Source organism: Pelodiscus sinensis, chromosome 1 (assembly GCF_052426305.1).
Source record: "Pelodiscus sinensis isolate ZL-2025 chromosome 1, ASM5242630v1, whole genome shotgun sequence".
Taxonomy (NCBI): Eukaryota; Metazoa; Chordata; order Testudines; family Trionychidae; genus Pelodiscus; species Pelodiscus sinensis.
The window spans coordinates 355087014-355110054 of record NC_143052.1 but is presented as its reverse complement, the minus strand read 5'-3'; the positions used below and the strand labels follow the sequence as shown (position 1 = coordinate 355110054).

The window sequence follows — 23041 nt, the reverse complement described above, 5'->3', positions numbered from 1 at the left end:
GCGTTGGATCGCTACGTGGCCATCTGCCCTCCCCTGAGACATTCCACCATCCTGACAAACCCCGTGGTGGCCAAGATCTGACTGGCCGTGGGGCTGCGTCATGGCTTCATCATACTGCCCTTTGTCCTCCTGGCAAGGCAGTGGTCATATTGTTGATTGAACATGGCCCCCCAGCCTTACTATGCATACATGGCCGTTGTGCAGTGGACCTGAAGCTATTACCGCACCAGTAATTACTACGACTTCTTTGTGCTATTCTGTGTTAATGGTTGTCAGAAAGATGACCAGGTGCCTCCTAGCATGCTGACACAGCTCCTGCCACTCGCCTTCTTGCTCTCTGGGGCTTCTCACCGCCCATCCTGCTGGGCCAGCTCCCTAATCTCCCCTAGCCAAGGCACAAAGCTGAGATCCCTGCCTCCTCGAGAAGCAGCACAGACTCTGAATCTCTTCAGGTTCAAGGCGAGTGCAGTTTAGGGCCCAGCTTCCTGGGATCCCCCTCCCCAACTGGGATTGGACTCCAAAGAATTAGGTAAACCCCCTTTTACAACGAAAGGGGGAATGTGCCCACTGATGGCTCCCCCCGGTAACAATCATTTACACTGGGTTTGGCAGAATATAAAAGTGATTTTATTAGGTACAAGCAGTCGGATTGAAGTGGTGATAAGTGAGAACAGGCAGAGCGAAGTAGGTTACAAATCAAAAGAAACCAAAATGCTTGGCTAATTCAACACTGAAACCTCAGCACAAACTTTTTCAAACTCGCCCTAAAACCTCTTATCCAGCCACCCTGAGGACTTTGGCTCCTTTCTTCAGGTATGGCCCAGTCAAAAGACCTAGACGCCCCCTTTTCTGTTCTTTTGAAAGATTTCCCTTATTGTATGGGGGGGTGTCTAGACTACAGAGTTTTGTCGACAAAAGTAGACTTTTGTCGACAAAACTATACCTGCGTCTATACTACCGCTGAGTTCTGTCGACATAACGTCGACAGAACTCAGCAGTTTTGTCGACGCTGGTAAACCTCATTTTACGAGGCATAATGCCTTCTGTCGACAGAGTTCCGTCGACAGAAGGTGTTATTGCATGTAGGGTTGTGTCTAGACTACGGGGTTTTGTCGACAAAGTAGCTTGCTTTGTCGACAGAACTGAATGTAGTCTAGACGCTCTTTGTCGACAGAAGCTTAGTCGACAGTATCTGTCGACAAAACTTCTGTCGACAAAACCCTGTAGTCTAGACGTACCCTGGGAGTCACCTGGCCACTCCCTGACAACACGGCTAAGCCTTAAGGAGAAAGGCTATTTGCGTATGATTGCCCAGACAATGAAGATCCACTTGGTGGCTTTCCATTTACACATTTAAGAAACATAAAGCATTCCCTACTCTATATGTGTAATTTTACACACCAGAATGATACACGCACCAATATAAGATAAACAGAACCAGCAGATTAAGACACGAAGATTGATGGGTTACATGAAATAATTTGCTCAAAGTGCCTTTGAATTTGGTATATTTATGGCCACATGTCACAAAGCATGGCGGGGGGTGGGGCATCACAGTACCCTAAGAAGGATAGAAATCTAGCTAGATGCTTGAGCTCAATGGTAATGTCCAGTTGGTAGCTGGTATCAATCAGAATGTGCCAGGTTTGGTCCTGGGTCTGGTTTTATTGCACATTGTTATTAATGATCTGGATGATGGGGTAGTTTGCACCATCACCAAGTTCAAGCATGAAAGAGGCATAAGGATCTAGCACAAAAGGGTTTTTGTGCAAAATGGACATGTCCACATATTCACAACAAAATGAAAGTTGTTGTGCTGCAGTGGCAAAGGGGTGGAGCACCAGGCATGCAGCTAACTGCACTTAGAAAGTTGGTACCTTTTTGCATAGAACTTGGTCTGAGAGCCGGGGCAAACGCTTTAGATCCATTTATGTGTAAAGACCCGGAGCAGCCTGTTCCGGATCTGTTTGGTCCTCACTCCATAGATGATGGGGTTTAGCATGGGAGGCACCAGGAGATACAAGTTGGCAAAGAGAATGTGGAAATAAATGGGCACATTCTGGCCAAAACGCTCAGTGAAAAAAGAGAAGAGACCTGGGATGTAAAAGGCTAAGATGACACAGAAGTGGGAGCCGCAGGTCCCAAAAGTCTTGAGCCGGGTGTCCTTTATGGGCAGACTGAAGATGGTCCTGAGGATCTGAGTATAGGACACAGAGATAAAAAACACATCCAGACTGATCACACAGAATGTCACAAAGAGGCCATAGTAACTACTGACACGGATGTCGGCGCAGGCCAGCTTGACCACGGCGATGTGTGCGCAGTAGGTATGGGCGATGATGTTGCTTCTGCAATATGGCCACTGCCTTGCCACGAAGGGATAGGGAAATACGAGGAGGCTGCTGCGTAGCAACACGGCCAGGCCGATTTTGGTGACCACCTGGTTGGTGAGGATGGTGGAATGTCTCAGGGGTTCACAGATGGCCACGTAGCGATCCAAAGCCATGGCCACGAAGATCCCAGACTCCACCGCTAAGAAGGTGTGAATGAAGAACATCTGGGTGAGGCAGGCACTGAAATCGATCTCCCTGGAACTGAACCAGAAAATGCTCAGGGTTTTAGGCAGGATGGACGTAGATAGAACCAGGTCAGTGACGGCCAGCATGCAGAGGAAATAGTACATGGGCTCGTGAAGGCTTGGCTCTGTCTTCACGATGAAAAGGATGGTGAAGTTCCCCAAGATGGCCATGGCGTACATGGTGCAGAAGGGGATGGAGATCCAGACATGGGCTGCCTCTAGGCCAGGAATGCCCAGCAGGATGAAGGTGGAGGGTTTGGTAAAATTGGATATGTTGGCGTCTGACATGGAGCAGCGGAGGCGTCCAACTTTGAGGTATAACACTCTCTCCTGCGTATATTGTGCATTCCCCTGACTTCCTTTATGTGCCCGGCTCTAGGGAGATGGTTGCAGTAGAAATGCCTAAATGGAGAGACAATGTGAATATGAGACACTAAATGAACAGCTGGAGGCTGTGAAGGAGATTGGTTGCTCTTCACACACCGAGAAATGGCATTTTCATTAGTCAGACAAAAGAATTCTGAACAACGGGCCCTGCTGATGCCAATTCCATCTTTGGTGGTGTCCATGTGCCAGCGACTCCCACATATCATAGTGTGGGAATCCTTAACGGGCACCAAGAGGAAACATGGATGTGGATATTGGTTATCCCTTGGGGTATGTCTAGACTACAGGGTTTTGTCTACAGATACTGTCGAGAAAGCTTCTGTCGACAAAGAGCGTCTAGACTACATCCAGTTCTGTCGACAAAGCAAGCTGCTTTTTCAACATAACATTGTGGACGCAAAGGACAGTGTAGATGCAATAATGCCTTCTATCGACAGAACTCTGTCAATAAAAGGGGTTATGCCTCATAGAATGACGTTTACATACGTCGACAAAACTCAAAGGCAGTGTGGACACAGGTATAGTTTTGTCGACAAAACCCTGTAGTCTAGACACACCCTTGATGTTCCTCAATGAAATGAAACCCAGGCTAGAGAGTCCATGCTGTAGGAAGTTCCCCATTCACCCAGTTGCTCACAATTGTTCAGACACCCAAGATATAGGCTGGAGAATAATGTGCTCTGGACGTGTGTTCTGTTTTGCTCACTCAGACTCTATAATGAATGGAGCAGATAGAAAAGGGATCTCCCTGAGACAGGATATGAGATTCCAGGAGGCTGCCACAAGTGGACAGAATGAAAAGTCTGTGAATGTTTAGTTTACAGAAGAGACAAATAAGGGAGTATACAATAGAGGAGAACAGGTTACATTAAAAAAAAAACGAAAAGAGAAGGGTACCGAACTGGAAATATCTTAAGACATCCAGTGCTTCAAAAGTCTAAATCGCCCTGAACTGAGGAAATAATCAGCAAAAATGACAGAGAAGAAAACTTTAGACAGAGAAATGTGAATGAAAATTGAGAATTCTCAGAGAGATTATTTAATAGTTAAAAAAACAACATTCCGCTGTCAAGAAAGTGGACAATTTTGGCTAAAAACACAATTAGGTGTCAAAGTGTAGACAGCAGTTCTGGCAGGAAAGCAATACATAATGAATGGGAAAAAAATAAAAGATAGAGAGCGAGCAATACGAATTGAAAGTTATGAGAATTTATGGGGTACCCTAAAGATATCATTGAAAAAGATATCATCCTCAATTCTAAGGATCCCAAAAAGACAAGTATTAAATATATTAAGAACAAAAGTAAATCTAAAAACAATTAAGCAAATTTCTCAATAGGGAAAGGAAACACATTAATGATTCAAAACATCTAGGTGTGTTCAAGAAATATTTTTATTATTTATGTGGAAAGAAACCATGTGAAGCACTCGTATCCTAGGCAGTAATGGAATACTTTCCAGTCCGTTCGAGGTGAAGAAGAGGGTTAAATAGCATTCATTTACAATCTTACAAAACAATCAGTAATGTCGTAGCACCTTAGAGACTAACGAAAATATATACATATATAGAGTCATGAGCTTTCATGGGCAAAACTCACTTATTTAGATGACTGGAGAAAAAAGGGGAAAAAATCTCTATTTAAAGCAGAAAAAGAAGGGGGGGGGGGAGTACTGTCAGTAGTAGTGCCGGAGCTAAATGAGGCTAATTGAGTGCTCGGGAAGTGTCCCATACTAAGCTTTTGATGTCATTTAGGTATTGAATATTATGGGCCAAAGATGGGCAGAGTGGTTACAAAGAGGAAGGCATGTCAGGAGTTCAGCTTTCCAGGAGTGGACACGACTTATTCCAACAGCTGGTGGGATGGGTCCATGCAAACAAAACGCTTTAATGCAGCCAAATGTAAGGTGAGCCTGTGGGAACAGCCCCACAGCAGGGAAAGCGGAGACTGGAGAGAATTTAGCCGTCATCGTGGGCAAACTGCGCGTTGTGAGCTCCAGCGCCATGCTGAGGATGGAAGGTTCTGCTGGGATCCCTGGATGAATAAACAGCAGGGGTGTGAGTTGGAGCAGGGGAAGGATTTTACCGCTGCACCTTGCATTGGGGAGACCGACTGCAGCCAGCCCTGGGGTCCATGTTTAAAAACAGGGAAGTTTAAAAACAGGAGTGGGTGGAGAACACCCTTTATTCAGAGTCATCCACTGGGCCAAACTCATCCCCGCTGACCAGGGCCCTGGGACGTTTAATGGCCGCGCAGAGGGGAAGGGAGCAGGGACCGATTCTCTCACTCACCACTCCTACCTTTCATGAGAGCAGCACAACACGGGTACCTGTAAGTTTGGAGACAGACCTGTCCTCCCTGGGAATCCCCCTTCGGTAGCTGACTGTGACACCTCTCTCTGCTCAGCATCTGCAGAAGCCCACACCGATAGCCGACACAGGAGTCTGCACCGATTGTAATATAGCTCCCTACAATCCCAGTGGGGTTTGCTCAGCCGCTAGGGGAGATGCTGGTATCTGAGTGTAAACATGCTGGGCACAAGACATCTGTACCCCTGTGTATTAGGAGTAAAGAGTAATTACGGGGCCTTCCCAAAAGGAGGGGAGAACTCCTGGGGTTCGGGCTGAGTCAAGGAGGAATTGGCTGTTCTATGCATCTGTGTGATATGTAACAATTGGAGTTAATTAATAAGAATCCAAACAAGATACCTGAGGGGAGACACAAGCACTTTCTGAAAATACACAGGGCTGCTGCTAAGGGGTCAGAGATCAATGATTCTCATCAGGAACTATTATCCCGTGTAGTAACTTTCACTGAAAGATCTTCAAGACACCAACCAATGACATTGACCAAGACCATATCCCCATTATACAGATAAACTGTGGCACAAACACATGACTTGGCCAAAGTAATAGCAAGAACGGCAGACAGCATCCCGGAGTCCTGGCTTCCTTCCTGTAACCACGGTCTCTCCAGGAGTAACTGAGTACAAGAAAGGCGGAAAGAGACTCCTGGGCTACGTCTAGACTGGCATGATTTTCTGGAAATTCTTTTAACGGAAAAGTTTTCCATTAAAAGCATTTTCAGAACAGAGCATCTAGATTGGCACGGACACTTTTCTGCAAAAGCACTTTTTGTGGAAATGTGTCCGTGTCCAATCTAGACGCGCTTTTGCGCAAAAAAGCCCCGATTGCCATTTTCGCGATTGGGGCTTTTTTGCGGAAAACAAATCTGAGCTGTCTACACTGGCCCTTTTGAGCAAAAGCTTAGTATTTCCGCAAAAAGTATTTAGGGAGCAGCATAGTATTTCCACAAAAAGCACTGATTTCTTACAGTAGGATGTCAGTGCTTTTGCGGAAATTCAAGCAGCCAATGTAGACAGCTGGCAAGTTTTTCCGGAAAAGCTGTCCAGTCTAGACACAGCCCTGGTGTATCAAGGAAATTTAACTGGGTGGGTGTGGAGGACGTCTCCAGGTGCAACCTGGAAGTGGATTATTGCTGAGTCCTCTGGCAGACCCACCTGGCTTCCTCTCACACTGTGAAGCTGTGAAAAGCTACAGTCCTCTCTGGGTTGGGCACTTACACAGCCATACAACAGCAGGGACAAAACAGGTGCAGTTCAGTGAATGTTTTGGAAACTCGTGAACTAACAATAGAGAGGTACCCCCACCTACGTTCACAGTGCTGAACAATCTTACTCCAGTCAGACACCTGAGCTTTCTCAGTTTATTACCCAGCTTGCCACCTCTGGGTATGTCGCAGCACGAACTAGGTAGTTCAGATTAGGCTTCCTTTTCCGAACTACCTGTACACTTGGGATATGGTACTTTGAACGTCTATCGTCTTGCTTGATGTGTCATGATCGTCAATGGTTCGTCCGTAACGTGCTGGCTACACAGGAAGTCAAATGCCTTGTGGGTGTTACCCAAGAGCTAACACATGTGACATGTTGGCACATCGTCTCCATTCATAACGTTAGCCACAGAAAAGCCATGTACTTACATATGGGATATTCGTTTCTATTGACACCTCACAGGCCATATATCGTACGCCACTTATCATAATCCCATCACCATGGCCAACATGAGGTGCCTGGGTGTTGCTTTGGAGCAGAGAACATCACACCTGTCCCTTCAGTGTCCTGCAGGAATGTCAGTCACTGACTAATATGGAGGTCGTGTGTTTCAGACTCTCTTGATTTTCACCATACACCAACCCAATGTCGCAGTGCATCGTAATGTTACCCACAGGTGTCACTTGAGCTGACCACATGACCTTGCCAGTTCCGATGATTCATCGCAGGGGCTAGTGCTCATTTTCTGCCTAGAACATCCCCAGGTAGCTATAAGCTTCTTCTGTTGTCCATTGTGTTCGGTGATGGGCCATCAACTTCTATGGTCCATTTACAGTGCTGGCTAAAGTGGATGTGAGCTACCTTGTAGGAGTTACGACAGAAGCACATTTGAAATATAGGCACCTAGTCAATGTTCATGATTTCAGATAGAGAGATGGGACATGCATACAGATAGGATAAGCATATGGAGCCAACCCTCACTTTTTCCACGGAAACCTCATGTGATACACTTGGTACAAGTGTTGTTGCGACGGTGGGCTGCCAGCGTGTTACTTTGAAGTACAGTATGTCAAAACAGTTACTTCAGAGTTTGCTGGACTTTTAAGCAAGTGATGTATCCCCAACCACAAAGCTGCCATGAATTCAGCACTGATATAGGTTGTCCCTGGTTTCAGTATATTCTCACTCCTGATTTTCATATAATCATAGACCACCAGAACTGGAAGGGACCTCAAGAGGTCATCAAGTCCAGTCCCCTGCCCTTGTGGCAGGACCAAGCACCATATCTACTCCCTCCCTGTTGGATGTCTGTCCAACCTGCTCTTAAATATCTCTAGTGACGGAGATTCCACAACCTCCCTAGGAAATTTATTCCAGTGTTTTACCACCCTGATAGTTTGGAAGTTTTTCTGAATGTCCAATCTAAATCTTGCACTGTCCTGTGACAGGGAGGAGATGGTAGAGACCCAGAGAATTGAAAATATCAATCTGGAGTTCTTCAGCCTTCCTCGGCTTAGAGCTGGAAAGAAACTGAGAAGCTGGCTGCTCTGGCTCCACTGAGTAACCACCCTGCTCCAGTTAATGCTAACCAACCCAAGAAATACCCAGCGTACAAGGTAGGAGATGATGCAGTGGCCTTCTTAGAGAGTTTGAAAGGGTCTGAGTTGGGTACAGCTCTCCACAGATCAGTACATAGTGGAGCTGAGACCACTACTCAGTAGACCCTTTGAGGAAGTGGCCAATGAAATGCCTAGAGAAAACATGAATGACTATGAGCTTTATAAACAAGAGACCAGAATCAGAATGGGGCTCACCGCTGAACATTCCTGTCACTGCTTCAGAGCCTTAAGGTGGAAACCAGACTTGGCATTCACCCAACATGCCTACCAGTGTAACAAAAACTGCGACACACGAACATCAGGAGCAATGCTAATACCATAGAAATGCGCTCTCTCTTACTTAGAAAGGAACAGTTCTTGGAGGGTGTTCCTGAAGAGATACCCTGGACGGCACGGCTCTCCTCTCCCCTTAACTCTGCCTGGCTCTGGTCCAGGCAGCCACAGCTCACATGAAGGAAGGATCCCCCTGACCTCCTCATTTCCTCATTGGCTACCTGCCTGTCAATCAGGCTGACCAGGAGCATTGGCCTCCGCCCATTGCACCAGTCTCAGGCTACATATACACTGCACGCTTTTGCTGGCAGAGAGGATGCTAATGAAGCGCTCATTAGCATTTGTCGCACTGTCATTTGCATATTCTCTGCTGATGCTTTTTGTGTAAGAGGTTTTTGCGCAAAAAACAAGCATTGTAGATGGCTCCATTTTGTGCAAAAAAATCCTTTTGTGCAAGATCCGTGTGCTTCAAAAAAGGAGGTGTAAGGATCTTGTGCAAAAGGGTTTTTTTGGCGCAAAACAAACCCGTCTACAATGCTTGGTTTTGCGCAAAAACCTCTTGCGCAAAAAGCATCGGCACAGAATATGCAAATGACAGTGCGACAAATGCTAATGAGCGCTTTATTGTAGACATAGCCTCAGGGGCCTGGTTTCCCGTTGACTCTTCTTCTTCCTTTTGGCACTGAGAAGATCCCAACTAAAAATCCTCACTAAGATTTTAGCGAGGGGCTGACGGTTCCCTTACATCCCCCCTGGCTAAAATTTTGCCAAGCAGCATATTCACACCAGAACATCTGGACCCCATATAGTGTCATCATGCTATTAATAACAATGAATAAAAGAACATGTACTATTTTAAAAATCCCAGGACCTCATCTTGACATTGTACATGACAATATTCATTAAAACACTATGCTGTACCAATATAATTATCTCTACGTTAAACAGTCAGTACGTCCATAGTAGCTCTCTGGGATCTTCTTAACACTGGTGGTTCATGACCCATATCTTTTATTCCATTGCCCCAGTCAACATCAAGTCAATCTGAGGGATGCATGTATTTTCAGTAGGGTCAGGCTTGCCCCACTGGTTTTAGGCTCCTTGGGATATGTTCACCCAATGCCTCCTATGAGCCCTGATTGGCCTAAAAGTCCACAGCGAAGGAGTTGACTCCCACTTACCCTGTATTATATTATGACACTGGTGTCCATAGTTCTGAAATGTCGAGAGCCCCATTGGTCTTGAACTTTTGGCTTTCCTGACTGATATGCTAGGGTATGTCTACACTAGCTTGTTAGTTCGAGCTAGGTAGGGTAATTAGGGCAAGCGGAGTCGCAAATGAAGCCCGGGATTTTAATATCCCGGGCTTCATTTACATGTTCCCGGGAGCCACCATTTTTAAATCCTCCTTAGTCCAAACTCCGTGCCACGCGGCACGGGATAGGTAGTTCGAATTAAAGATCATAATGGAATGAGGAGTAACGGTAGTTTGAATTAGGATCTTTAATTCCTGGTAATCTGAACACGGCTGGGTGTGTTCAACCTCCATTTTTGTCATGGTCATTTAGGACAAGGTCTGGGGTGTCCCCACACCGGGGTGCTCTCTCTGCTCTGGGCACTTCTCTGACCCACTGATCGCTCATGAAGTCCAAGGAAGCCAAATGTATTAAACAGCTACCAATTAAAATAAAATAAGAAAACCTGAAAAGGTGAAAGGAAAGCACAAAGCCTCACGCTGTGGGCACAAGGACATCGCAGCCAGCCGTCCCTGGAAAGGAAGGGAATTCACAGTCCGTCCCTCACGCAGCCCAGGCTGGAGTGTGCTGCCCTGCTGTGGCCACACGCCTTAAGACTCTAGCTCAGGGTTATGATCCCCTTTGGCTGCCTCTGCCCAGAGTTTCCCCCCCCCCCCCCACACACACACACAGTGGCTCCTTCTCAGTGCACATGGCTCCAGACGGCTCTGTCCTCTGCCCCAGTCCCACCTCTGTTCTGCCTGAGCACTGCTGTTGCTCTGCCGCCATCTTAGCTCCCTGGGCTGCTTCTCTGGCTCTGCTCCCAGCACTGACCTGCTCCATGGGCTGCACCCTGGCCCCCTTGGCTCTGCTCCCAGCTCAGGCTGTCCCATTGCTCAGCTTTGCTGTTGCCGAGGCAGCTCCCACTCCCATGGAGGATGGGATCCGCCCCCTCATATCCTGACTCCTCATTGGTCTTCCTGCCTGTCCATGAGGCTGATCTGAAGCATTGTCCTCTCCCCGTTGCTCATGGGGCCTGTCAGTCACAAGGGCCTGGTTTTCTATTGACCCTACCTTTCGGTACTGGGGAGAGGCCAATCATACGTCCTCATTCAATTGTAGGACGTGCGCTCAGGGTCACCTTCCCTAAATTTGAAGCTAATAAGCCCAACCCACCACTGTGGGAAGTTAACAGAAGCCTTCAGTGCTCAGGACAGTGAAGTTGGGGATGGAGTTTGCACACGTTCCATTCTCCAGTTACAGGCTAGATGTGAGGCCCAATTCAGTGTGCCTGGAATTACGTATACAAAGCACCGGACACACAATGGTTTGGTTCATGCACTGAAGGACACAGCAGGTACGTCTACCCAGCAGCATTACTTTGAAATAACATAGCGTGTGCCTATACCGCAAGGCATTATTTCAAAATAATGTCAAGGTGGAGGACTTCTTACTCCAACTCCTGTAACTCTCATTTCACAAGGAGTAGGGAGAGCCAAAGGAAGAGTGTTCTTCCTTCCACTTCCTGCTGTGTAGACAGCCCAAAAGCCTAATTGAGCGATTTCGACTTCAGCAACGCAATTGATGTTTTTTTTTTTATTTATCAACTCTAATTTTAAAATAAAGACAAATACCCAGAGCAGCCACTTCCTTCCCTTCTGACTCTGCATAGACTCTTCTCATCTCCCACTGGGAATTCCCCTAATTAGTGTTCACGGCTACCCCTGCATAAAGAGCCCAGCGGCAGACATGGAACAGAGACACTGCCCTGAATGTCTCCCGTCGCCAGCCTGTTTACACCCGGATGCCGTGTCTCCTGTAGATGCTAAGGGAAGCCCAGAGCTATGTTATAGACGGTGCAGTCCCCACGTCGGTGCGCGGCCTGGGATGTTGCTGTGGACACTGCGGTGAGAGAGGCGAGGGACGCGGCTACCTGAGAGAATCCCAGGGAAGACACTTGCATCCCAGGATTCACAGGTACCGTTCCCTTGCTTAGAAGCTCTCCTCCTTGATCCCCTAGTGCATCGTGGGTGCAATGGGAGAGGGAGGCAGTCTCTGGTCCTTTTTTGCACTGCACAGACTTTAAAGCCCCTAGGTCCCTTGACGCAGGAGACGGATTTCCTCCGTTACCAAAGGTAAAAATGCCGTTTTTTCCTATATCTGCACTCTGGCTGACACCTCCAGCTCTGGGGTTGGTGGATTTCTGTGGGCCAGGGGATCTATCGGGGGAAAGGTGGTAACAGCTGTACAATACAAAGCAAAAGTCATAGGCTGTAGCCCGTGGATTGCTCAGGCTCCATGGAGGGACTCTCCTTGGAGGAAGAATTAAACAAAGACCTCAGGTGCCAGCTATGCGTTCATGCCCAGACACTGTCACCTTCTCCCCTCACATCTCTGACTGGTAGCAGGGTGGCTGTTTCCTGACTTGTGTCTCCTGGAAAGCTGTCTGCAGAGGGATGTAAATGAGGCACTTAGAAAATGCAAATGAAGCGGGGATTTAACTATCCTGTGCTTCATTTGCATAATCGCATCATGGTGCTTTTTGCAAGTAAAACTGCGGTTCTTTTGAAAACAGCAGGTTTTTTCAAAAGATCCTGTAAACCTCATTTTTTGAGGCATCTGCCCTTTAGAAACAGCAGGAAAAGTGTGATGTAGGGATGCTGATCTGTCACGGTGACCCCGGCGTGCACAGCATGAGACCGATGGCTGGATTCTTCCATTGACCAACCTAACACCTCGTGGGGAGGGGATGTACCTGTGATGGGAGAACCCCTGCCGTCCGGGTGAGCGGTACACACTGATGTACTCAGGCTTCCCCGCTGCAGGCAGCCCTCCCAGTCCCTCTCCTAGCAAAGCAGCCAGGCTGCATCTGCAGAGACGGAGAGCTGGAAAACCCCACCCTCCTCTTCACAGTTACCCCAGTGGAGAGTCACCATCTGTGCTAAAAGATCTGGCACTGGATTCCAGCTGGAATTTGTTTGGCTTCAGCTTCTAGCTACTTGTCCGTGCTCTGCCTAGACTACAGAGCCAGTTACTACTATGTAAGTTGAATAGGTGACTATCCTGAATTATCTCACTCTCCAGCATTTTCTCCAGCTTCCAATCCTTTTTTTGGCTCTTTTCTGCACATGCTCCAATTTTTCAGCACCTTTTTCTTAATTGTGGTCCCCAGGGCTGGACACAGAGAGTTTCACCAGTGCCAAGGACTATTTCGAAAGAGCAGCAGTGGCGCGTCTACACACACCTCATTTGAAATAAGCATTACTCCTCGTAGAATGAGGTTTACAGATTTCGGAACAAGCCGTCTGTTATTTTGAAATGATTTCAAACTAACAGAATGGCTGTGTAAATGCTCACGTTGTTATTTTGAAATAACGTTAGTTATCTCAAAATAACGGTACAGCGTAGACGGGCCCTGAGTGATGAAAACACATGTCCAGAACAGGTTATTCTCCATCCCATTCCTTGGTACCCCAACATTATCCACTGCTGTGACTGAGCAGGGGTTTCTGTCCAGTTGCTGGCAAAGATCCCCAAAGCTTATCACCAAGGTCTGCTATAACTGGGATGGTTCCCTCTGGCATGTGTCTTGGCAAAGGTTTGGGGTTTTTTTCCCACTCTGAAATTTTGAGTAACCAGCTGAATGAGGACACACTACAGCACAGAATCGCACAGAAAGTCAGGCCAGCATTAAGGAACAGAGATGGGTAACAAAGGCCCTGTCACATAAAAAGTCATATCTGGTGACTGCAGCTTAGCACGCTAGGATGGAAGTTTCCATCATTGAAGTACACAGTCTGGTCCTCTTGTACGCAAAAGAGCAGCTGGACCTTATCAGCTTTAACCCATGACTTGAGCCGGGAAACTATGAAGCAGTATACAAGTCTGACCTCAGTTCTTAGCCCCATAGGAACGTTAAGAATGGCATTGGGCCAGTATGCACACACCCAGTAAACAACTAGTGTAGGGAGTCCTGTGCCCAGTGAGTCTCAGCAGGGACCTAGATCTCGAAGGGTGCCCTGGATTCCCCCAGCTAGAGTCACGTCCACTGTGGCCTGGTGCAAGGTGTCAGGAACGGGACTCCCAGCAGACTGAAGGGGTGTAAGCATTTCTAAGTGCCTATTGCTCTCTTATTCATTGCTCTGCCTGTGCTTATTGATGTGTCAATCTGCAGTAGCTGTGTAACCATAGAGCAGCATTAACCCTGTAATAGTAGTGACGTAGTGAGATTAATAAAAGCAACTATCCCTAATCGACTCTTTGTGAAGTGAATCCGTAATCCTGTTTGGCCATGGCCCTGTGAGTTGATAGGCCCCAACTCATTTTTTCCTGCCGGTGCCTATTAAAGTTTCCCAGACAATGACACATTATTGAGCGTGGAACTCCATGAAACATGGGAGACACATTAGAAAGTCCAGCTGTTCATCAATCATTTATCCGAATAAGGAAAATGTCACTTTTCATTGTGTGAATAGCCCAATATGTACCAACCATGACAATTACCAGTAGTGTCATCTGATGTGAACATTGTGTCTTTTTCCAGGTATTTCTCCTGTGACCATCATCCTAGACTCCAAGTCCAAAAGTGGAAGTCGGGACAACCTACGATACGTGCAGGATACCCTGTTGTATCTCATACTTCGACCCATTTTATTCTCTTCTATGTCTGATTCCAACACAACCAATTCCATCAACCCCTCCATCTTCATCTTGCTGGGCTTTCCAGGCCTTGAGATGGCCCATGTCTGGATCTCCATCCCCTTCTGCATCATGTACATCCTAGCTGTCTTGGAGAACTTCACCATCCTGTTCATTGTGAAGATGGAATTGAGCCTCCATGAGCCCATGTACTATTTCCTCTGCATGCTGGCTGTCACCGACCTGGTCCTCTCTACAACCATCTTGCCCAAAATGCTGAGCATCTTCTGGTTCAATGCCAAGGAGATCGATTTCAGTGCCTGCCTCACCCAGCTCTATATCTTTCACTTTTTCTCAGCAACAGAGTCTGGGATCTTCGTGGCCATGGCTGTGGATCGCTTCGTGGCCATTTGCCATCCCCTGAGACATTCCACCATCCTGACAAACCCCGTGGTGAGTAAGATCTGCTTGGCCGTGGTGCTGCGCGGTGGCTTGATCACACTTCCCATGCTCCTCCTTGCAAGACAGTGGTCATATTGCAGAACCAACATCATCCCCCAGCCTTACTGTGTTCATATGGCCGTGGTGGGGCTGGCCTGTGGTGACATCCGCCCCAGTAGTTACTACGGCCTCTTTGTGCTACTCTGTATGAGAGGCCTGGATGTGATTTTTATTCTTATATCCTACACCCAGATCCTCAGGGCCATCGTCAGCCTTCCCACCAAGGATGCTCGGCTCAAGACTTTTGGGACCTGCATCTCCCACCTCTGTTCCATTTCAGTGTTTTACATCCCAGGTCTCTTCTTCTCCCTCATATCTCGATTTGATCCAAAGAGGCCTCACCCTCTCCATGATCTCATTAATCACATGTACTACATGATGCCCCCCATGCTCAACCCCATCATCTACGGCGTTAGGACCAAACAGATCCGGGACAGGCTGCTGCAGCTGTTTAATCATAAAGGCTCCTGAGGTTTTCTCCTGGGGTTCTGGCTCACAGACCAAGGTCTATTCAGAGCTGGCTGGTGACATGGTGCTGGGCCCTCTTCACTGAATCACCTACTGGCCCAACAGAGAGTTATTAAATCCTCTCCTGATTGTACTTTGCTCTGTCACTGAGAAGGTCTGGTTAATTGGTTTGAGCACAGCTCATTAATTCAGAGTGTTTTCCACCTTTCCACTTTCTGGTAACAGAACCCATGAGGAACGGAGTCTTCCCTGCCTATTCCCACAAACAAAAGCCTCCAGCCACACTTTTTGCTCCAAGATAGCTTAGTGGTTTGAGCATTGGCCTGCTAAATCTAGGGTTAAGAGTTCAATCCTTGCAGAGGCCATTTGGGGCAAAAGAATTTTGGGGATGGTGTGACGGCGCGTTGGGGGTCCCTTGTCTCCTGCACCCCGAAATGGCACAAACAGACTCCACCAGCCAGTAGAATTGAGGGTGGTTTATTGCTCCTCCAGAATACAGCATAGCACAGATGGAATCTGGTCACAGAGCTGGGCTAGGATGCCTCAGGCCCCCTTGAGATGGGGGAGATTGGGCCCCTAAACTCCAGCCCCTTTCCCTAGGTTGTCTCCTCCATGCTCCCAGCCAGCAACTAACCAACACTCTTCCAGCCCTGCCCCCCCAGCCCGGGCAGCATCTACCTTCCTTTGTTCCTCTCCATGGGGGGTGTCTGGCAATACCGGTTGAGAGGTCCCTTTGCATAGTGACTCATCCTGTTGGGTCGTGGTACCCACGGCAGCCAGTGCGGGTTACCCCAGAGCCAGCAGCATAGAAACCAGCCAGGTACCCCCACTACGGCACAGATGGTACTTGGTCCTGCTGTGAAGGCAGGGTGCTGAACTTGATGACCTCTCAAGGTACCTTCCAGTTCTAGGAGATAGGCAATCTCCATTAACTTTTTAAATTTATTTAGATCCCTGCCATTTCTCCCTGCATCCCTCAAGTTCCCACCTCTGTTCTGACACTTTCCCCAAAGCCTCAGGTCTCACTCACCCGTCTCCTCCCCTTCTCCCACCACTCGCTGCCACAGACTGACAAGGAGCCTGTTGTGAGGACACATCTTGGGTTACCAGGCCAGGCAGGTGGTGGGCGGGGGTGCTGGGAGGCAGCACGATTTGTCTCTAGATGCCACTGGAGAGGGGCTGGCTTTGCTAACAAGCATGGTGTGTGGTGTAACAGAGATTGTGGCTTTTGTGCATCTTGTTCACTGGCCCACGTGAAGGCTGCAGTATTCTAGCTTGAGTGGGATTGTCTGTCTGACAGGTTTGCAGCCTTTCAGTGGATTTTCATTACCGAGAATAGAACTGTGTCTGGTACACAGAGGTCTGCATTCCAAACTGCCATTGCTGGTCTACGCTCCCTTGCTGAACTCTCATGTGCAAATTTCAACTTTTCACCCATTTCTGCATCCCTGCTTTGATTGTTTGTTCTTTCATTTTTCAAATATCCCGTTTTCAGCCAGAATCCATTTCTGGGGGGAGACAACTCATGCTCCTTACTGGACACACACTGGGTACATTTTTATAAAAGCACCTTGTTCTGTTGCAGTCCATTTCATCCAGCTCTGCATCCCTGGTTCGATCGTTTGTTGTTGTTTTTTTCAACTATCCTGTTTTCAGCCACAAATCCATTTCTGGTGGGGGGTGGGGGGAGCGACAACGATGCAACTTACTCGACTGACACCTGGTACAGTTTTATAAAAGCACCTTATTCTGCTACAGTCCAAGTATTCCTCGTATTTAAAATTCTCATATTTAAAATGTTTATATATATTTGTATTTTTGATTGTTTGTTCTTGTAAGCCGCCTTGAATATTTTAAATAGAAAGGTGGGGTAAAATATTTAAATAAATAATTCCTCCTGACAATGATGACTAATAAATCCAAAATAGAGCAGTTCTCATCTGTCCACTGAAAGCCAGGCCGGCACAGCTGAGAAGAAAACCAGTGGGAACTGTGGATGAAGCATAGTAGGGAACTACTTAAAAGAAACACACATTTTGTTTCTGGATTCAATGTGAGTTTAAAATCCCACCAGAGGCCCTGTTAAATATCCTACTCCGGCCTGACCCCAGCTGGGCTGTGAAGAAGTGGGTCTCTCCCTCTGTGCTGGCAGCAGAGTCCCTATTGCCCAGGGTGGCATCTGGGACACTGAGGAGTAAGGAGGCAGAAATGTTCCTGGTTCATGGAGTTTGTGGGGGACTCTGGCGTCCCCACCTCCCTAGTTCCTGTGAATATGGGGGTTTCTCTCCCACACCAGCAGCCACCCTTCAAACTGGGAAGCCCGGGTATCTCTCACCCTCCTGGGCACGGAGCCAGCAGCAGAGTCTCCAGAATTTGAGGAGGAACCTGGCATCCCGACCACATACGGAAGCAGAAGAGCACCAGGCATGGGGCCAGCAGCTGGGATCCTGGCCAGGGGGCGGGGACACTGAGGCAGAAGAGCCCCAGGGACACAGCGGCTGGTAGCTGGAACTCAGCACACAGGGCAGCAACGGGTTCCGCAGCCACTGGGGCAGAGAGAAGAGGGCCTGGTGTACAGGGCCATTCCCACATCAACAATTACTGCGATGTCGTCTCCCTTCTCCGCTGTGACAGCCACCGTGCTGGGAAGGAGGGCTAGGTCTCTTCCCCTCTCCCCCAACCTCATGGCCCTGATGTCTAGTCTTAACCCAAAGACTTTCAACAGGTTTTTCTCCAGTTTAATATTTCAGCTCTCAAAATGTATCCTGTGTTCTTACATATGATGCAACTTCTTCACTGTTTCTCCTCCACTTGTGCTTCTTGAATGGTTTATACGCATCCATGAGAGTGCTCCAGTCCCGTGAGTTACCCCATCCAGTCTCCGTTATTCCAATCATATCACTGTACTTTCTGCTACGACTTCCATTTCCTCCTGTTTGTTTCCCAGGCTTCTTATATTCATATAGAATATATGATTTAGTTGGAATTGAAATATATGATTTAGTTGGCTTGATTTAGTTGGAATTGGTCCTGCCTAGAGCAGGGGGCTGGACTTGATGACCTTCTGAGGTCTCTTCCAGTTCTATGATTCTATGATTCTATAAGCAGGCATCAAAGATAACAAACCAATTACCCTATTTTCTCAGTGTAAATCGGGAGATTTCCTCTGTTATTCTCTTCACCTTTGTTTCCTCCCAAGGTATGTCTAGACTACATGCCTCTGTCGACAGAGTCATGTGAAATAGGCTACCCGACATAGTCAATGAAGTGGAGATTTAAATATCCCTGGCTTCATTAAAATAAAAATGGCTGCCACGCTGTGCTGGCTCATCTGATTGTCGGCACAGAGCAGCAGTCAAGACGTGGATCGGTTGACAAGGGAAGCCTCTTTCAACTGATCCCTTATGCCTTGTGAAACGAGGTTTACAGGTCGGTCGACAAAGGCTTCCCTTATCAACCACTCCACGTCTTGACTGCTGCTCTGTGCCGACAATCAGCCGAGCTGGCAGAGCGTGGCGGCCATTTTTATTTTAATGAAGCTAGGGATATTTAAATTCCCACTTCATTGACTATGTCGGGTAGCCCATTTTACATGCCTCTGTCGACAGAGGCTCGTAGTCTAGACATAGCCCCAGAGTCCCACTTCCCTGCTTATCTCAGAGCTTAGGCCACCATTCTCTGGAGAGCTTAGTTGAAAGCCTCCTTGCAAGGTTAGCAAGCCGGCATGTGAAGATGCTCTTCCCTCTCTATATTAGGTGGATCCCCTCTCTTCCTAGCAATCCTTGCTCCTGGAACAACATCCCAGGATCAAAGAATCCAAAGCTCTCTTTCCGACACCACCTGTAAAACCAGGCATGTACCTCCACAATTTGATGGTCTTTACCTGGGCCATTTCCTTCAACAAAGAGGATGGATGTGGACATGCCTTGTGTCTCAAACACTATTATCCTTCCTCCCAGAGCCACACAGTCTGTAGTGACTTGCTAAAGGCCATTCTTGACAGTATCATTGGTGCCCAGATGGAGTAGTATGAGGCAGGAGTCCCATGACTTGATCAACCTCAGCAGACACCGTCACCATCCGAATTCTAGCTTGGGTGCAACACCTGGTAGAAACTGGACCTCTTGTCCTTTTGACATCTCTTCCATAGTATCAAGACCAGCTTGTACTTTCTCCAGGTGAATTCACTTCTATCCCCTAGGAGAAAGGAAAAGAATGTCACTCCCTGTGCAGGTCACAACTCCTGACTGCACACTATCCAGATTGCCCTCTTTCTATGATCCTCTTCAGATGTTGTATTTACAGCTTACAGAAATATGAAAGGCATAAAAAACTCAGTGTGAACTCCCCCACCTCCGAGGCACACCGCCCAGGCAAACTCCCTCTTTTTGTCTGGCATTTGATAACTGGCTTCTTTTTTATAAAGCTCAGAGCAATTGGCCGGAATCAAAGCTTTCCCTTGAATCAACCACTCAGGGCCCATCTGGAACAAAGCCTCCCAATCCACACTTTTCAAACAAAGACACAGTCAGAGAGTCACACTTCCAGCCAACAAACACATGGTCAAACGGCTCCACAACCAGCTCCAGTCAAACAATTGTCACAGCCGACAGATGACTGGAGAGTCACCTCACCAGCACACAACACAACCTCCCCAGCCTGAGCATGTACTGCCTGCCCTTACTGGAGTCCTGGGGCTCATAACTGACCGCTGCTCAGTCCTGACAAAGGGCTTGTACTCAGACTTTTTCTCTTCTTTCAGGCTTGACACCCTCCCTTGCTAATGCTTTGCTGGGACAGCTGCCCGTAGTCACAGGTTTTGGGCTGCCTGCCTGTTCCCACACTGTGAGTGACTGACTCCTAGCCATGTAGTGAGCTGGAGTGGCCTCCCACTTATGCAGAGGGCAGGGCCAGACAGAGGCATGGGCGAGCCTGATGGCAGCTGTAAAGGGTGTGTGTTGTCCCTTACAGCTGCCATTAGGCACCGCGCGCCTGACTTCTGCAGCACTGGCCCGTCCGCAGCCTCATGGCGCTGGCCCGCCCGCATCCCTTTGGCACCGGCCAGCAACGCCCTTCCTTCTAAGGCCACGGGTCCCTACACAGCCCGTCACACAGACCAATAGCGACAACTGGGCTGTAGCCAGGCCGCGCATGCATCATGTGCCCCGGGGGTGAGCCTGCATACCCTAGGGAGGAGGGCCCGCTCCCCATGGATGGGCCTGCGCATGTGCCATGTGCCCGGGGGTGGTGCTGCACGCACATGCCCGGGGCGTCAGAGTACCTCGGGCCGACCCTGGGAGAGGGTCCGGGACTATCTGTAGTTCACAGTACTTGGTGAAGAATGCAGGTGGCAATCTGAATTTTCCAATAAGGAGCAGTGTGCATACCACACTTGGGCTACGTCTACACTGGCATGATGTTCCGAAAATGTTTTTAAAGGAAAAGTTTTCCGTTAAAAGCATTTTCGGAAAAGCACGTCTAGATTGGCATGGATGCTTTTCCACAAAAGCACTTTTTGTGGAAAAGCATCCGTGGCCAATCTAGATGCGGTTTTCCGCAAAAAAGCCCCGATTGCCATTTTCGCGATCAGGGCTTTTTTGTGGAAAACAGTACTGTGCTGTCTACACTGGCCCTTTTGCACAAAAGTCTTTTGGAAAAAGACTTTTGCCCAAACGGGAGCAGAATAGTATTTCCGGAAAAGCACTGACGATTTTATGAGATCGTCAGTGCTTTTCCAGAAATTCAAATGGCGAGTGTAGACAGGTGGCAAGTTTTTCCGCAAAAGCAGATGATTTTGTGGAAAAACTTGCCAGTCTAGACACAGCCTTAGGGTATGTTTTTACTACATGGCTCTGCTGACAGAGGCATGTAAATTAGACATACTGACAGAGTCAATGAAGTGGGGATTTAAATATCCCCTGCTTCATCAGTGCTGGGAGGAAGCAGGTAGCTGAAGTAAATGTGGTGACCCTCTCCCCATCCACGCTGCCCAAAATACTGGGCATCTTCTGGCTCAGTTCCAGGGAGATCGATTTCAATGCCTGCCTCACTCAGCTCTATTTTTTCACTGCTTCTCAGTGATGGAGTCCAGGATTTTGGTGGCCATGGCGTTGGATCACTACGTGGCCATCTGCCCTCCCCTGAGACATTCCACCATCCTGACAAACCCCGTGGTGGCCAAGGTCTGTCTGGCCGTGGGGCTGCGTGATGGCTTCATCATACTGCCCTTTGTCCTCCTGGCAAGGCAGTGGTCATATTGTTGATTGAACATGGCCCCCCAGCCTTACTATGCATACATGGCTGTTGTGCAGCGGACCTGAAGCTATTACAGCACCAGTAATTACTACGACTTCTTTGTGCTATTCTGTTAATGGTCGTCAGAAAGACGACCAGGTGCCTCCTGGCATGCTGACACAGCCACTGCCACTTGCCTTCTTGCTCTCTGGGGCTTCCCACCGCCCATCCTGCTGTGCCAGCTCCCTGATCTCCCCTAGCCAAGGAACAAAGCTGAGATCCCTGCCTCCTCGAGAAGCAGCACAGACTCTGAATCTCTTCAGGTCCAAGGGGAGTGCAGTTTAGGGCCCAGCTTCCTGGGATCCCCCTCCCCAACTGGGATCGGACCCCAAAGAATTAGGTAAACCCTGTTTTACAACAAAAGAGGGAATGTGCCCACTGATGGCTCCCCCCGGTAACAATCATTTACACTGGGTTTGGCAGAATATAAAAGTGATTTTATTAGGTACAAGCAGTTGGATTGAAGTGGTGATAAGTGAGAACAGGCAGAGCGAAGTAGGTTACAAATCAAAAGGAACCAAAATGCTTGGCTAATTCAACACTGAAACCTCAGCACAAACTTTTTCAAACTCACCCTAAAACCTCTTATCCAGCCACCCTGAGGACTTTGGCTCCTTTCTTCAGGTACAGCCCAGTCAAAAGAGCTAGACTCCTCCTTTTCTGTTCTTTTGAAAGATTTCCCTTATTGTATGGGAGTCACCTGGCCACTCCCTGCCAACACGGCTAAGCCATAAGGAGAAAGGCTATTTGTGTATGATTGCCCAGACAATGGGGACCCACTTGGTGGCTTTCCATTTACACGTTTAAGAAACATAAAGCATTCCCTACTCTCTATGTGTAATTTTACACACCAAAATGATACACGCACCAAAATAAGATAAACAGAACCAGCAGATTAAGACACGAAGATTGATGGGTTACATGAAATAATTTGCTCAAAGTGCCTTTGAATTTGGTATATTTATGTCCACATGTCATAAAGCATGGCAGGGGGTGGGGCATCACAGTACCCTAAGAAGGATAGAATCTAGCTAGATGCTTGAGCTCAATGGTAATGTCCAGTTGGTAGCTGATATCAACCAGAATGTGCCAGGTTTGGTCCTGGGTCTGGTTTTATTGCACATTGTTATTAATGATCTGGATGATGGGGTAGTTTGCACCATCACCAAGTTCAAGCATGAAAGAGGCATAAGGATCTAGCACAAAAGGGTTTTTGTACAAAATGGACATGTCCACACTGCATGTTTTGGTGCAAAAACCTCTTGCGCAAAAACGGATCGGAATAGATTATGCAAATGAAGTGCAACAAAATGCTAATCCGCGCTTCATTTGCATTGCCTTTTCTGAAAAACCACGAGAGATACAGGGCTCCCTGAAAGATCGTGTCTGCTCTTCCACGAAAAAAATCAGAAGAGCAGACGTGTTCACTAGATGTGGCAGAGTTTTTCTGGGATACCAGAGATATCCCGGAAAAA

General features: G+C 47.8%; 2 protein-coding genes across 3 annotated transcripts; one reads left to right on the top strand and one right to left on the bottom strand.

The window, feature by feature from the left end:
* Nucleotides 1-1918: 1918 nt before the first annotated feature.
* On the bottom strand, nucleotides 1919-12284 carry LOC149526084 (olfactory receptor 52E4-like). Of its 2 annotated transcripts, XM_089777188.1 has the most exons (2): nucleotides 12257-12284; nucleotides 1919-2853 (listed from the first exon to the last, which is right to left on the bottom strand). In XM_089777188.1, the coding sequence occupies exons 1-2, from the start codon at nucleotides 12282-12284 to the stop codon at nucleotides 1919-1921; spliced, it is 963 nt and encodes a 320-aa protein (XP_089633314.1). The 2 variants fall into 2 exon arrangements, with proteins under 2 accessions (XP_089633314.1, XP_089633315.1); XM_089777189.1 differs by lacking the exon at nucleotides 12257-12284 and having other exon boundaries at nucleotides 1919-2866.
* A 1084-nt stretch (nucleotides 12285-13368) lies between these two features.
* Nucleotides 13369-20129, top strand: LOC149526083 (olfactory receptor 51E1-like). The gene is made up of 3 exons (XM_089771660.1): nucleotides 13369-13372; nucleotides 14209-15099; nucleotides 20035-20129. Exons 1-3 carry the CDS (start codon nucleotides 13369-13371, stop codon nucleotides 20127-20129), a joined length of 990 nt encoding a protein of 329 aa, XP_089627786.1.
* The last annotated feature ends 2912 nt before the right edge of the window (nucleotides 20130-23041 follow it).

Bases quoted from the DNA above. Each gene is read 5' to 3' on its own strand.
- LOC149526084 (XM_089777188.1), bottom strand. From the start codon at position 12,284: ATGCCTCAAAAAATGAGGTTTACAGGAT. The intron at 2,854-12,256 runs CTTTTGAAAAAA...TGTCAGACGCCA, and splicing joins AAAAATGAGGTTTACAGGAT to ACATATCCAATTTTACCAAA.
- LOC149526083 (XM_089771660.1), top strand. The intron at 15,100-20,034 runs GTCTCTTCTTCT...CTCTTCTTTCAG, and splicing joins TTCAGTGTTTTACATCCCAG to GCTTGACACCCTCCCTTGCT.